Source organism: Rhinoraja longicauda, chromosome 30 (assembly GCF_053455715.1).
Source record: "Rhinoraja longicauda isolate Sanriku21f chromosome 30, sRhiLon1.1, whole genome shotgun sequence".
NCBI lineage: Eukaryota > Metazoa > Chordata > Chondrichthyes > Rajiformes > Arhynchobatidae > Rhinoraja > Rhinoraja longicauda.
Window position 1 is genome coordinate 21,520,716 of NC_135982.1, and position 13,921 is coordinate 21,534,636.

The window sequence follows — 13,921 nt, forward strand, 5'->3', positions numbered from 1 at the left end:
TATATAAACATGTACTATAGCAGAAACGTGCCTTACTTCCTTTATATTTAAAGTGCCTTTAGGTGCCTAAAAGTGACCTTGCTATTGATGTGCCTTGTTATGTTATGTTATTTTATGTTATGTTAAATGTTTTTGTATGCTATTTGAAAAAGCAATAAAAATATTTTTAAAAGGTGGAGAAACTCTCAACGGGTGGAGACCCTGATTGAGCCTAAAGAAGGGTCTCAACCCGAAATGTCACGTATTCTTTTTCTCCAGAGATGCTGCCTGACCCGCTGAATTACTCCAGCTTTTTGTGTCTATCTTCATGCTTTCTCATGTTCAGTTGTCATTAATGATAAACTTTGCTTGAGTGATATATAAAGTATTTGTTCTGTTTGTGGTCTAAGGTGATCCACTCAAATATAATTTGAGTCTTGTCATATTGGAACTGGAAGAGTCTGGACATTTGAATCAACTGAAGGCCAAGTGGTGGAGGTCTTCATGCAGTGAAGAAGACAGCTCAAATCAATGGAGTCCAGTGAAATTAAACCAGATTGGAGGCGCCTTACTCCTTCTAGCGATTGGATTGGCTTTGGCCTTGATCAGCGCTTGCATTGAATTGGCCATCAAATCAAGAAAAAATGCTGATCAAGATGTATGTATTTTCATAATTTCTCCTTGCCCCAGAAACCTTTTTCATAATTTCACAATGTCGTGTATCACTTCGATCAAAGATCAAAGCTCCAACCTCCTGTTCCGTGCCCCTTAACTCAGCTGCAGAGAGGTTCTGAAATAATCTATTCCCCGCACAGCAAACCAGGGAAAATCAACCTGATTTGTGTCTAACACGCACTCAACACTCTCCCTTCCCACCCTCACAACCTGTTGTGGGCACGTGTAAACATCACTGTGTACTCTTTCACACGATGTTCCCTTTGTCACTTTCATTTTTCACCAAGGTACAAACACTCCCGAATGCACACACTTTCATGAGATCTCTGGAAGAAACAATAAAATCAAACCACAGCTGTGACTATGACTGGTTCCGTACATCATTTTATTTGCTTTTCCTTGTGTTCCCCTCAACACAAACAATTGCATGCCCACATAAGGAACTTCCATGTTTTCATTACCGGGGAGAAACGATTGAGATGATACGGCTGGACGTGGTGTTAAATAGGATCAATTAAGCTATAAATACATAGAACAGAATTATGCAGTTTAAATTCTATGGCTCATTTCCTATAGAAATGCGTGAGCTTGGACTGACCATGTATAAGTAACAATTATAATTTTGAAGATATTGGACAAATAGAAGAGGTTTTTGATGTAGAGGACTGATTTCTGCATTTATTTTCATGGGTTGTGATTGGAGACCTGGTTATTGGGCTTCCATCAAAAGTTGACACCTTAGAAAAAATAGCACTTTCATAAAACCAATCTATCTCCAAAATACCACTGACCCCCCCCCCCCCCCCCCCCCTTGCCCTGACCATGCCTTTATTTTGTGTACCTACTCAAATACTTGGCTTCAACACTCCAAAACCTTGAAGGTCATCCAATGCTCTACTGCCCATGACCCTGGTTTGCACCAACCACCACTTACCCATAAACTTTTGCTCACGTACTCAAGCTTCTGGTTAAGTAATCACTTGTTTCTTAAAATTATAACAATTTTCCAGTCCTCCATTGTCTTACTGTTCACAATCTCCTTGGGTTCAGATATTAGTGGGACTCCATCTCCAGCCCGCATTTAATGGTACCAACACTGCTATGCCATTGATTACTGACGATCCTGGAGGTCAGCGTCATTTGTTCCTCCTCCAACACACTCTTTAACAGCTCAGAAGTGATTTTGTGCATCTGCCCTCAGATTGCCAACATTTTGTGTTCAGTACGAATTTCAGGGAAATGGGCCATTTTGCTCTGCCAAAGGCACTACATAAATGAAAGGTGTTACTGTTGAATGATGGTGACTTTCACCTACAACTGCTTCTGTCTTTAACTGTGTTGAAGCAAACCCAGGTCAGAATTGTTGTATCTTTGTTTTAATCTAGATTCTCCAAGGTCATTAAATCAAGTTGGAGTTGAATAACTACTTTGATCTCCATTCTGTCCTGGGGAGAGGTGGCCATTTGATGTGGAGTTGGGTGTTGGGAGGGGTGGGAGAAGCCTGAAAGAGCTTGACCTTTTACACAGGTGGATAGGAGCTACACTCCAAACTCTTTCCACATCTTTTCCCACAATGTGAACCAAAGCAAAGGAAATCAGGGCAGAACAAATGGAGATCAATGGAGGTGATGCAAAGGAAGATTTTTTTTTAAATCAACTTCCCAAAAAGAACTTTGATGCCAGTTTGGTGGCAGCTCAGGGTTCTGGTAAGGCGAGATGGTAAGTCTGGCTTTTGCTCCAGACTGGAGTCACAGAGAAATAAATATTTGTCGGACTCATGAAGATTTTTTCCGCACAGTGCAATAAATGGGATGCATTCCAAAGTTGGCTTGAAGCCTGCTCTGCGGCATTCACATCTTGAAAGGTGATAAAAGTGTAGCAGTTGTCAGAGTTAATGTTCTTATTGTTTCCTTTGTCATCCTTTTCATTTACAGAAATCATGCTGCAATGTTTTCACTGAAGAAATTAATCTTCGATTTAAAGAGGGAAATGGGGTCAATAAAAAGACCAAGGCCTGAAGACTTCACCATGGAAGACAGAAAGTTGAATTTAATGATATACAATTTTCTTCTGCTAATGTTAACCTGTAAAATTACAGCACGTAGCTGAACTCCAAACATTATGGAGACAATTATTTCATGTAACCATTCTGGTCAGGGCACTGTAGGAAAGACGTGATTCTGCTGCAGAAAAGATTCAGAAAGAAAGTTTGGATAATTTACTGTTGTTTTCTTTGAAGGCAAGAGGGTAAAGGAAGCTTTATTTGTGGTGAGTAAAATTACGAGGGGCTGAGGAAAAAATAAGAAGAACCTATTCTCCTTAGTAGAAGGGTCGTAAAACAAGGGGTAAAGTATTGGCAGAAGGAATGGAGAGGGAAGATGAGGAAAAACTTTAACCAGGGAATGTCAAACCACTTATTTTTGTGTCATAAATCTTCTGTAATACAAAGCAAGGCATCATCTATAATAAACAGTGATTAATGGAGACCAATTTTGAATTACAAGATCTGTAAATTGTACATAAAAAAACATTTCTGAGGAAGATGAGTTTTTCAGGTGAGATTATATTATGGCAGAAAATCCTATAAAGTGCTTCAATTTTAACACTACAAAGCAAATAATGCTGATGGGGTCCATGGCAGGCGAGAAATCCATTCTTCCTGGCTACTATACATAAGGTCATAAGTGATAATAGCAGAATTAGGCCATTCGGCCCATCAAGTCTACTCCACCATTCAATCCTGGCCGATCTAACTCTCCCTCCTAACCCCATTCTCCTGCCTTCTCCCCGTAACCCCTGACACCTGTACTAATCAAGAATCTATCTATCTCTGCCTTAAAAATATCCATTGACTTGGCCTCCACAGCCTTCTTTGGCAAATTTCACAGATTCACCAAACTCCGACTAAAGAAATTCTTCCTCATCTCCTTCCTAAAGGAACGTCCTTTAATTCTGAGGCTATAACCTCTAGTCATAGACTCTCCCACTAGTGGAAACATCCTTTCCACATCCACTCTATCCAAGTGCATGCACCTCAACCAAGTTCCACAAACCATTGCAATTACATGGACTCTTCACTCTGAACTCAGGAATATACCACAGTTAAGGAATTTGGTTATCTTACAAGCCACTTGCACCACTGTCCCAAGTTATAATTTAGTTATTATTACAGCCTTCTATACTGACTGTCTGCTTATCAGGAGACAATAGATGTCCATGGAAACAGACAGGTGGATGCACTCAGGTCTGCTCACATGATCCGGTGCCTGTGAAATTGCTGAATAAGACCTTCAACACTGCCGGTGGCGCAGCGGTACAATTGCTGCCTAACAGTGCCAGAGACCCGGGTTCGATCCTGACTATGGGTGCTGTCTGTATGGAGTTTGTACGTTCTCCCTGTGACCGCGTGGGTTTTCTCTGAGATCTTCGGTTTTCTCACACATGCCAAAGGTGTACAGGTTTGTAGGTTAATTTGGCTTCGGTAAAAATCGTAAGTTGCCCCTGGTCAATAGGATAGTGGCAATGCGAACTGGTCGGGGCGGACTCTGTGGGTCAAAGGGCCTGTTTCCGCACTGGTTCACTAAAACTAAAGCCATGGAAAACTACATTTGTTACCTTCAAAACATGGTCAACAGAAGGAAGCTTTTTTTAGAGAGGTGCTAAAAGTTCAATTTTAAATATTGGAAAAATGTAAATAAATCTGCTGCAAATAATCATTCAAACACTAGAAAAAAGTAGATAAAGTATCTGCAGTTCTAATAGGGACCATTTGCCTGTAAAGATTCTAATCCCCACCCCACCCCGCTCTAAAAGGAGGAATTAAAGGTGCATATCCCCTACAAATACTTTGGGCGTAGAATACAATACACAACCAGAATTTTTAAATAAACACAGAAATGATAGGAAATACCATTAAGGCAGAACGGGCAACTGGCGGAACTGGCAAGGTGACAACTTAGGTTTATGACCTCTCATCAGAACACTTGAGATATCATCCACTTGGAAAAAAGGTGCCTGAATGTTCCCCACAGCAGTCTGACCAGCAGTCTATGCTCTTATTTCCCATTTCCAGCAGCGAAAGGAATTGGAACAGTTCTGCAAACCGCAGGGCCCGACACAGGATATTACCAAAGCCTGGGAATAAACTGATCTATGTAATCATGCTTTTCTCACCTCACCACCACACCTCCCATCTACACATTGAGTAGTTTCTACCCCTCTGGCACCAACTGGATTTAGACTGCAGAACTCCATTGCAAATATCCAGAGCAGTGTAAATTCACTTCCTACCTGTCGCTGCCTTTTTATCTGTTGACTCTTCCACTTTAGGCAAGTTCTCGGCCCCTGGACAGTGTTTGCTTGTGGCTTGGTGTCCACCTTTCATTGCAAATCTCTGGTGAAGCACATCATTAAAGATGTCTGAAAGAGGTCAACATTCTTCAGTTTCATTCTATTCCTTTTAAAATCATGCATGCCTTTGGTAATCATTGTCTTTTACTTGTAATCTGCTCTGCAATAACATAGGTCTCATGCTAATGATGATTTTATACTAATCTGGGTACTCCAATGCAGAATGGTTTTGCAAAGTGAATTTTTCATTAAATCAATTTAATATAAAGTTCATTTAGCTCTAAATTAATACTCATGATGGCTTTGCATTTGGCAGTATCATTAATTCAATAAAATGATTTAATATCAACAAGATTGATGCAGTTCAGGGTATTTTTTAAATGCTGCATTTGCAGGTCAGAAGGTGAAACTTAACATGAGATAATGCCTTATAGTAAATAGCTGAAAGTCTGATGGTTCTTTTGGTAATTCAATGAAACCATGAGTCACTGACATAGCAAAAATTTGCTGCCCAACTTTAATTATCCAATAAATTGTCATGAGCACCATAGTGGATGGCTGCCGACATTTTGGTCAAGATATACCCATCATTTTGTTGGGAAGGGAATTCATGGCATTAGACTTGGCAATGAAGAAACAACACTATATTTGTAAATTGAGAGGTTGTGCCTTGGAGGGAGATCTGCAAGCGTTCATGTGCATTTGTGACCCTGGTGATGGAGATCACTGGTTTTGAATGTGCCGTTAAAGTAACTTTGGCTGTAACTGCGGTGCATTTTACAGATGTTTCTTTCAGTGCAACAATTTGTTTCAAGCAAAAACAAGTAGTCGATCACGAGAATGCTAAAGCGAAAATTATCAAAATCAACTTGTACATAATGGGAATCAAAATAAACCGCAGGCGCTGGAAATCAGAGCATAGAAAATATTCGACACTCTTGGGAGAGGCGGCATCTGTGCAAAGAGAAACAGAGTTAAACTTTGTTTTCATCGTACATAACACTTGACCAAACTCCTTTCTTGCTGAAATAACAATCTCTTCTGGAGTAAACCTAAACTGATGAAAACCAAGCAAAATAGCAAGAATTTCAATACAAATTGTAATGTACATATAAAGATACACTGCTCCATTAAACCTGTTCTACATCCGCGTACACATTAACATCCTGACCACCATGATATTCTTCACAGGCCAAACCAAGGGAGGAAAAAACAGGGCACGTGCCAAGTATATATATTTTTTCATATCAAGGCATAAACAAAAATCACAGTACTAAATATTCCTTCCAAAATAATCTGTATTTAATTTATACACATGGTGTTACCTGGTTGATCACATAAAATACAGTAAGGTTGTTCTCATTCCCAGCCTGTTCCCTTGGTTGAATTATGTCCTGGAGACAGCATATCCTGTTGCTAGCGCAGTGCAATCAGGCCATGTGGGTCAGGTTGGGCTCTTGTTATGTATATAAAACCTCTATAAATAGGAGCTGCTATTGTAATAGAATATAAGCAATGTGGTTGCCCCTGAGGTCTGCAGTCTCTAATTGGAAAGATTAACATAATTGGAAAGATTAACAGTTACGATTTTCTGTCCATATTACTGCAACAAACCTTAGCTCTTCTTGCAGAAAATTCACATCGATGGCACATTGTGTATATACCATCTCTTGCCTGGCTCATTAATAAAAACAGCTGTAGGCTATTGAATTGGAATCTGGTTTCAATTACTTTTCAATTAATGTTGCTTAATGTGCCTCTCCACTCCCACCACAGGAAACAATTTGTTTATGAAGCATTCTTCTCACCTCAAGCCATTGCATCTGAAGGAGAGTTTCAGCATGGGAGCAGGGAACAGTAACGAGTATTATTTGTGCCATTTCTTACGAAGACAAATTGGGCTAACTCAGCAGAGTTTGGGCTGACTGACCATTCTATTAGTTCACGCTAATACTGATAATCTTTGAGAACTTTAAAAATGGTACATAAAGCTATGCCCGTGGTTTGTAAACCGAAACTTGTACAAGATCCACAAGGTTCAGGTTCAGCTGTACTATTACTAATTGAAAACAAAGCAAGATTTTATAGATGGCAAACATATAACTGTACATACCCAATATTCACTGTAGGTGGGTGCTGAGCTGGGAAAGCAGTACTAGAGATTTTCACAGCAGAAAACCATGGGTTCAATCCCCAATATCAGCTTCAACACGCAACTTAGCTGGCACAATTCCGAAAGAATGCTGCATCTTTAAGGGTTTAAACCAAAACCTCAACAACACGCTTCAATGAATACAAAGGTCACCGCAGTACTATTGCTAGAGTATGTGTTCTAAGTAAACTACTCAATATTCCTTTCTCAGCAAACAATTATCCAGCAAGTTACTCATTCAGATGCCAACCTTGCGACCATACCATGTGCATATTGGCAGTTGTTCAAGACGATTCTTCTGAGGCACTTTAGCAAGTTCCAAGAAAATAAAGAACAAATTTGAAACTTTTGCAAAGGCTGAGATTTATCCGTATTCAGAACTTTGGTTCAATAGATGTTTAGCCAATTATCCAATCAGAAAGGCTCTCCCTTCACATGCTTCTCAACTGAGTCCTATTCCCACGACCCAAGTGTTTTGGTTTTAGTGTTTTTTTAAAAGTTACCTTTTGCCACTTGGAACCCAAGCTGCCACACTCAAGAGTCAACTGCAATGCAATTCCTCAGCAACAAAAGGCGCCAAACTTAATCCTGAAACTTTCAGTTGATCCAGTGTCTCTATTTTGGGGAAAGAATTGCCAATTTTTTTGGTGAAAATTTGAAGGGGTGATGTTTATGCACCTTAATCATATTAGAAACTACTCTGAGCAGTATGTCACTTCCTGAGGACACCCGCTTGCTTCAGCAAGGGAGAGATCAAAGCAATAACTAGTAGGAGATTAAAAAGAGCAAGTGAATCTAGGCACCACCATATCAGTAATTGAATAGAAGGCACTTTAGGATTGGGGTTTTAATGACAAACTGAGCAAAATTATACCAGACTCTCAAGGAGAGCAAAGTTATTTCAACCTCAAAAGGCTTTTAAAGACATTGCATATTACGTTCAGAAACCCAGTATGATCACCAGGCTTAGTTGTAAAGTAACAGTGGTGCACTGGTACTGTTGCTTCCAGGTTCAATCCTGACCTCCAGTGCTGCCTCTGTGGAGTTTGCATGTTCTACATGCAACCACTTGGGCTCCCCTGCCTGCTCAGGTTGCCTTTTACATTTGAAAGACGTGCAGGTTAGTAAGTTAATTTGGCCGTTGTAAATTGCCCCTGGTGTTGGTAGGGGGATGGTAATGGAGTTAAGGTGTTGTTGATGGCCATGTGAATGAGAATAGGTCACAGAGAAATAAGCAGAGGAATGGGATTTCGCTAAGAGCCAGCATAAATTCAACCGACTAGATAGACTCCCTCAAAGTCGTAAGGAAAATATCAAAACCTCTCCATTTGGGCTACATTGAGGACTATTATATACAAAGCACATTAGTAAATCAGATTGCTTGTCTGAATACCGAAGAATACTCAGGGACTCTGGTTTGAACACAGGCCTAGACTGCAAATGTTGACAGACTACTTTAATTCTAAGCTATTTAAATTCCAACCTCCATTATAATCGGCCTTCAATTTATCTGACCATAAATTCTTCATTGAAACATCAGGACCCCTTTGAAGCTTTACAACTTCATGAGAAAACACCATATAAACATTCTACTAACTCAAGACTGAACCTTCTCTCATTGTTCCATCGCCATCCTATTACCAGGTCCACATACACAAGTAGAGTTCTTGCACGGAAGGAATGGGTGACGTTTTGGGTCAAGACTACTTCAGACTGATAGTCAGGGGAGAGGGAGACAGAGATATGGAAGGGTAAGGTGTGAAAACACAGATCAAAGGGTACGATGCTCAAGGAAATGTGCATTTGTTAGCTGAGGGGAAGGTGATAATGATCCATACAATCAGTAATATTTAATCTGGAGGACAATGAAACTAGTTGGAGAACTAGTGCCTCTCCCCTGACTCTCAGCCTGAAGAAGGGTCTCGACCCGAAACGTTACCCATTCCTTCTCTCCAGAGATGCTACCGGTCCCGCTGAGTTACTCCCGCATTTTGGGTCTATCTTCGATGTAAATTAGCATCTGCAGTTCCTTCCTACAACCAGAATTCTTGCAGCAAGCATTGCTTACAATGAATTATAAAGGGCAGAATTTAATGCAACACTTGCAGCCTGACAAAACCTTTGCTTCCATGCGATCCACCCAAACAGGGTGAAACAATTCACACCACTCATTTTGCCAGGTTGAAGATCATTCATGAAATCAGGCCTCAGGACTGCTGATGCACAGTGCAGGTTACAACAAATTATAGTGTATACTTTGAATTACTGTTTGTAGATATTAGTTGCTTCAGATTGCAGACTTTGCATGTGGTGCTCATGGAAATTCTACTGTGTAGGTGTTAACAAACCATCATTGCAGATCTTTCTTGCAAGAACTGGGAGGTTATGAGCCCAATCCAAGCCCAGAAATACATTTCAAAGTCTAGGATGACACTCTAGCACAGTACAAAGGGATTGAGAGGCTGCTGAAGATGCCATCGTTAGAGGAAAATGTTAACTCGAGAATGTAAAAGCCGATACGGAATAATTACAGGGAGTCGGAATAATTACAGGGAGTGTGATGGGACAGTATTTTTGTTTGCAACAAAACCTCTGATTACAGCCTTGATTTGGACACTACCCCATTGCTGCTTGAGGGGCCCTTGTAGTGTATTAATTGGCTGAAGCATTTTCCATATCACAAAGATTTAAATAGCACTTCATTGATTTTAACATATTTTGGACTATCCCAAAGCTTTCCTTAAAAGCACAAGTTTGCATTCTTTCATCTGGCAAGGAAACATAATACATGACAGACTTGAAATGTCTATATCCAGAGAGCAGAAGTTTACAATAAGGAGCAAGAGCCTTAGGGGGACATGAGGAGGTCTTTATTACCGAGAGAGTGGTTGGAGTTTGTAATTGAATGCCTGAGAGGGTTTTGGGGGCAGAGACCCTCACAATATTTAAGTAGTCGCTGGCAAGAGGGGATCACTAGTCGGTGCAGACTCGGTGGGTGGAAGGACTTGTTTCGGCGCTGTATCTCTAAACTAAATATTTGAATGGCCAAGGTAGAGAAGGCTACAGACTAAGTGCTGATAAATGGGATTAGCACAGATGGGTTCTTGTGGTAGGCATTGATGGGGTGAGCCAAAGAGTCTTTGGAGGGTGGGGAAAACATCTGCCACAATGCAGTAGACCTCAATGTAAACCTGTTAAGGCTCAAAGTGCTCCCCCTTAATAAATCCACCAGACTAATTCACTCTCACTGTACATATCAATACAGTGAACAACTTGCATTAAACACCATCCTTAATTTTATATTACTTAAATTGTTCTCTTCTGATATAATTCAAGATTTAAAGACATTTCAAGCTGTTTTACTGAGTGCTAATCACAGGATGTAAATCTGAGCCATGTTCCAATTCATCTTAGGGGGACCCAAACCTTAGCACATGCATTTCACATCATCCATTAACTCGATTTCTTCAAGGGAACAGCTTGAGAAAGGGATAACATTAAACCTGATTGTCTTGAGTGAACAAAAGCAAAACAATATTCATTTCCACAAATACTGTGTCTGTACAATAAATGTTTTCTTAAAACAAGTATATGGTAGCTGTACATATATAATATATATTATTGCTTCTGACACAAAAGCTTTACTGATCCATATTAACTTTTTTACCAATCTGCAAATATATAATCACAGAAAATAATACAATACATTCCACGGCCCTCTCAGTGTCAGTGCAACGCCAAGTCCTTCCTCAGCAAGTAGTCCACATTTTCACTTTGGTGCCATCTCATATTTAAAAACTACACTGAAGATGTTTCCGCCTAGCCGCTCTGCCAACCAGGCGTTCTTGATGACAGCGAGTTTGAGGCTTTCACAACGTAACGCAGCGTAATAATTTGTATGAATAGCTCGACCCATGCCTTCAAAGATCACTAAGTCAGTCTTCCTCTCCCACACCACCGTCGCCAATCCTTTGTCAAGCCGACTAAAAAAAAAAAAAGAAATACAAGAACTGTCAGATGCACTGTGACCCATTAAACACTGCAACTCTCTAACCTTGAAGGCAATTGAGGAAGGAGAGAAACAAAGTGAGAAGTCAGAAAAGCAGTAAGCGAAGTACATAGATGGCCAAAACAAATACAGGTGGCAGAGAGGGTCAAAGTACAGAAAAACAGAATTTTAATAATTCCTTGCTAATCCTTGTGATCAAAAATTATTTCCTTCCACTTGCGTTCTGTAGGTTCTGTGGTGGCTCATGATGACAATGTGGGAATTGCCAACTCTTCCACAGATAGATCAGATAGTAGCTGATGGGGCGGGTGCAATAGATAGCTCCTTTCATGCAGGGCTTCAGTCTGTTTCTGATGCACAGCCCCAACTCTCCCAACACTATCCAATGCCATTAGACATGAAGAACTGTACATAACCTGTTCATGAGTAGTGTAAGAAAGAAATGCAGATGCTGGTTTAAACCGAAGATAGACACAAAAAGCTGGAGTAGCTCAGCAGGACAGGCAGCATCTCTGGAGAGAAGGAATGGGTGACATTTCGGGCTGAGACCCTTCTTCATGAGTAGGTTCTGTATCATACTGCTTTAAGGAACATTCCTTGGCGCACAACATAAATTCCTCGCCCATTCAAGTTTGATTAATCCCATCAATAAAGATTAAAATCACTCATAATTGTGGGTCACTCTTACATACCTTCAATATTTACCATTTACATTTTATCCTATCGAGCAGCCACGTCTTGAGGGCAGACAGAATTCCACCTGCTTTCCTATTCCCATTATTATTTGCACTGAAACCACTACCACCCCAGTATTCACTGCATCGATGTCATCACTCAGCATCTCACAGATTATTTCATTAACCAACAATGTTATTCCACCTTTTATTCACCTATTCCTTCGGACTCTTATATGGTGGCACGGTGGTGCAGTGATAGAGTTGCTGCCTTACAGCGCTTGCAGAGCCGGAGTCCCGGATTCAATCCCGAATAAGGGTGCTGCCTGTACGGAGTTTGTACGTTCTCCCCATGACAGCATGGGTTTTCTCACAGGTACGTAGGTAAATTGGCTTGATATATGTAAAAAATTGTCCCTAGTGTGTGTAGGATAGTGTTAATATGTGGGGATCGCTGGTCAGCGCGGACCCAGTGGGCTGAAGGGCTTGTTTCCGTGCGGTATCTCTAAACTAATCTAAACTAATCTAAACTATAACCCGTACTATTGAATTCCCTTCCCGTCATCTAGCGACTAGGTCAGATGCAAAAGCAACGTCAGTTTGCTTGTTAGAAGTTCCTGCACACCTCTGCTTTAAACGTCCAATCCCTAATCTTGTAACCACCAGTGGAAACATTTCAAAAACTACCCATGACGTTAATGAATGGAGCAGCCTGCTCAGAGGGCAGAATGGCCTCCTTCTGCCGCTGTCTCTGGTGCTCTGGCTAATTGTGGGAGAGCTGGGGGGGGGGGGGGCGGGGCGGCACGGTTTCAATTAGCAGTCCACTGAGCTCTCGCTGACAGAGATGTGAAATAAGTGGAAGAATACTAGGAAAACGTTGATGGACATCACACAAACACAGGCTGCACTCTTCCAGCCAGAGATTGGCAGAACTGATGCTAGATTACTCAGCCCATGGAGCACAGACATAGCAACAGAACAAAACAACAACTCCCCAATGGTTCAGTTGCTACAGCAACTTAGCAGTAAAGACCAGAACGTTCCAGAACTCTTGCCAGACTTCTGTTGTCAACCATGACTGCAGTGTGGCCATTATAAGTGGCCAGTAATTATACTTCATGAGGAAGGATGAATAACCACCACTTGAATTTTGAATTACCCAATCATCCCTGTGCCTGAAAGATGAGTCAATGGGCAAATGAAGGAGGAGTGAGAAGGAAAAATGTCTTAAAAGTGAATGAGTCTGGCATTGTCAGCATGAGGGGATAGGTTCAAGACCAAGAAATTGAACTGCAGTTGACTAACTTGTATCTTTCTCGCACCGTTGAATAAAATTAATTCGCACATTCCAGATCTTACAGAACAAAGGAGTTGGAAAATGAAGAGTAACAGGAAAAGGATAAGCTGACAGAAAGCAATGTAATGTGCCCACCTTTGAAGAAAGAAATAAGGACCCACACAGACAAAAAAAAATTAAATTAACTTGGCGAAAAAAAGATAGGGCAATTGGTGTAAACTTACCTCAGATCAAGACAAGGTGAACTGGAGCCACTCTGAACTAGTAATAATTTATCTTTTTCTAAAGCTGTCCTGTAAAAAGTAAAAGGAGCAAAGTTAAATGGTTATCACTTGCAATGTTTCAGACAGACTTGAAGTGAATGATTACAAGGCCATGGAAGGATTAGCAACAGCCTCAACAAATAAAATTACAGGAACCGAGTATCTATTAAAAAGATGGCAGAAAATCATCAGAATGGAGAAAGACCAAGCCCTCGTATACAATTTCTTCTGTTAAGAGAAACAATGTAACATTTTGCTTGGCTTTGTTTCGCTCAATTAAAGTGGGATTCAATAAGCACAAAGGTCCTGTCCCAAAGTACATCTTTCACAGGTGAGCTTAGTTGGGTTGCCTGTATCAGGAAGTTATTTGATGGGAGAGGGCGTCATCGTTGGAACTGGCCTCGTCTTCATTCTCCGAGCAAGATCAGTTCCTGATGGTGGCTAAACTTAAGACAATGCAAGCAGCTAATGGTGATCTATATCTATTCCAAGATCCACAGAGTCTTATAGTACCAAAGGAAA

The 13,921-nt window shown here is 40.7% G+C and overlaps 2 protein-coding genes across 5 annotated transcripts in view; one reads left to right on the forward strand and one right to left on the reverse strand.

Moving 5' to 3' along the window:
- The window catches only part of LOC144607880 (glutamate receptor U1), a 29,214-nt gene extending 26,074 nt beyond the window's left edge, over nt 1-3,140 (forward strand). Inside the window, exons 10-11 of the mRNA XM_078424998.1 lie at nt 390-637; nt 2,589-3,140. Coding sequence (XP_078281124.1) covers nt 390-637; nt 2,589-2,672 — 332 coding nt within the window. The 3' untranslated portion in view covers nt 2,673-3,140. The remainder of the gene's footprint in view (nt 1-389; nt 638-2,588) is intronic.
- Nucleotides 2,491-13,921, reverse strand: part of pank4 (pantothenate kinase 4 (inactive)) — a 45,233-nt gene continuing 33,802 nt past the window's right edge. For 2 of the 4 annotated variants that reach the window (XM_078424996.1, XM_078424995.1), the window contains exons 17-18: nt 13,361-13,429; nt 2,491-11,139 (exon numbers count right to left, since the gene is read on the reverse strand). In XM_078424996.1, the coding sequence (XP_078281122.1) occupies nt 10,926-11,139; nt 13,361-13,429 (283 nt within the window). In that variant the 3' untranslated portion in view covers nt 2,491-10,925. The remainder of the gene's footprint in view (nt 11,140-13,360; nt 13,430-13,921) is intronic. The other 2 variants (XM_078424994.1, XM_078424997.1) reach the window with 2 other exon arrangements.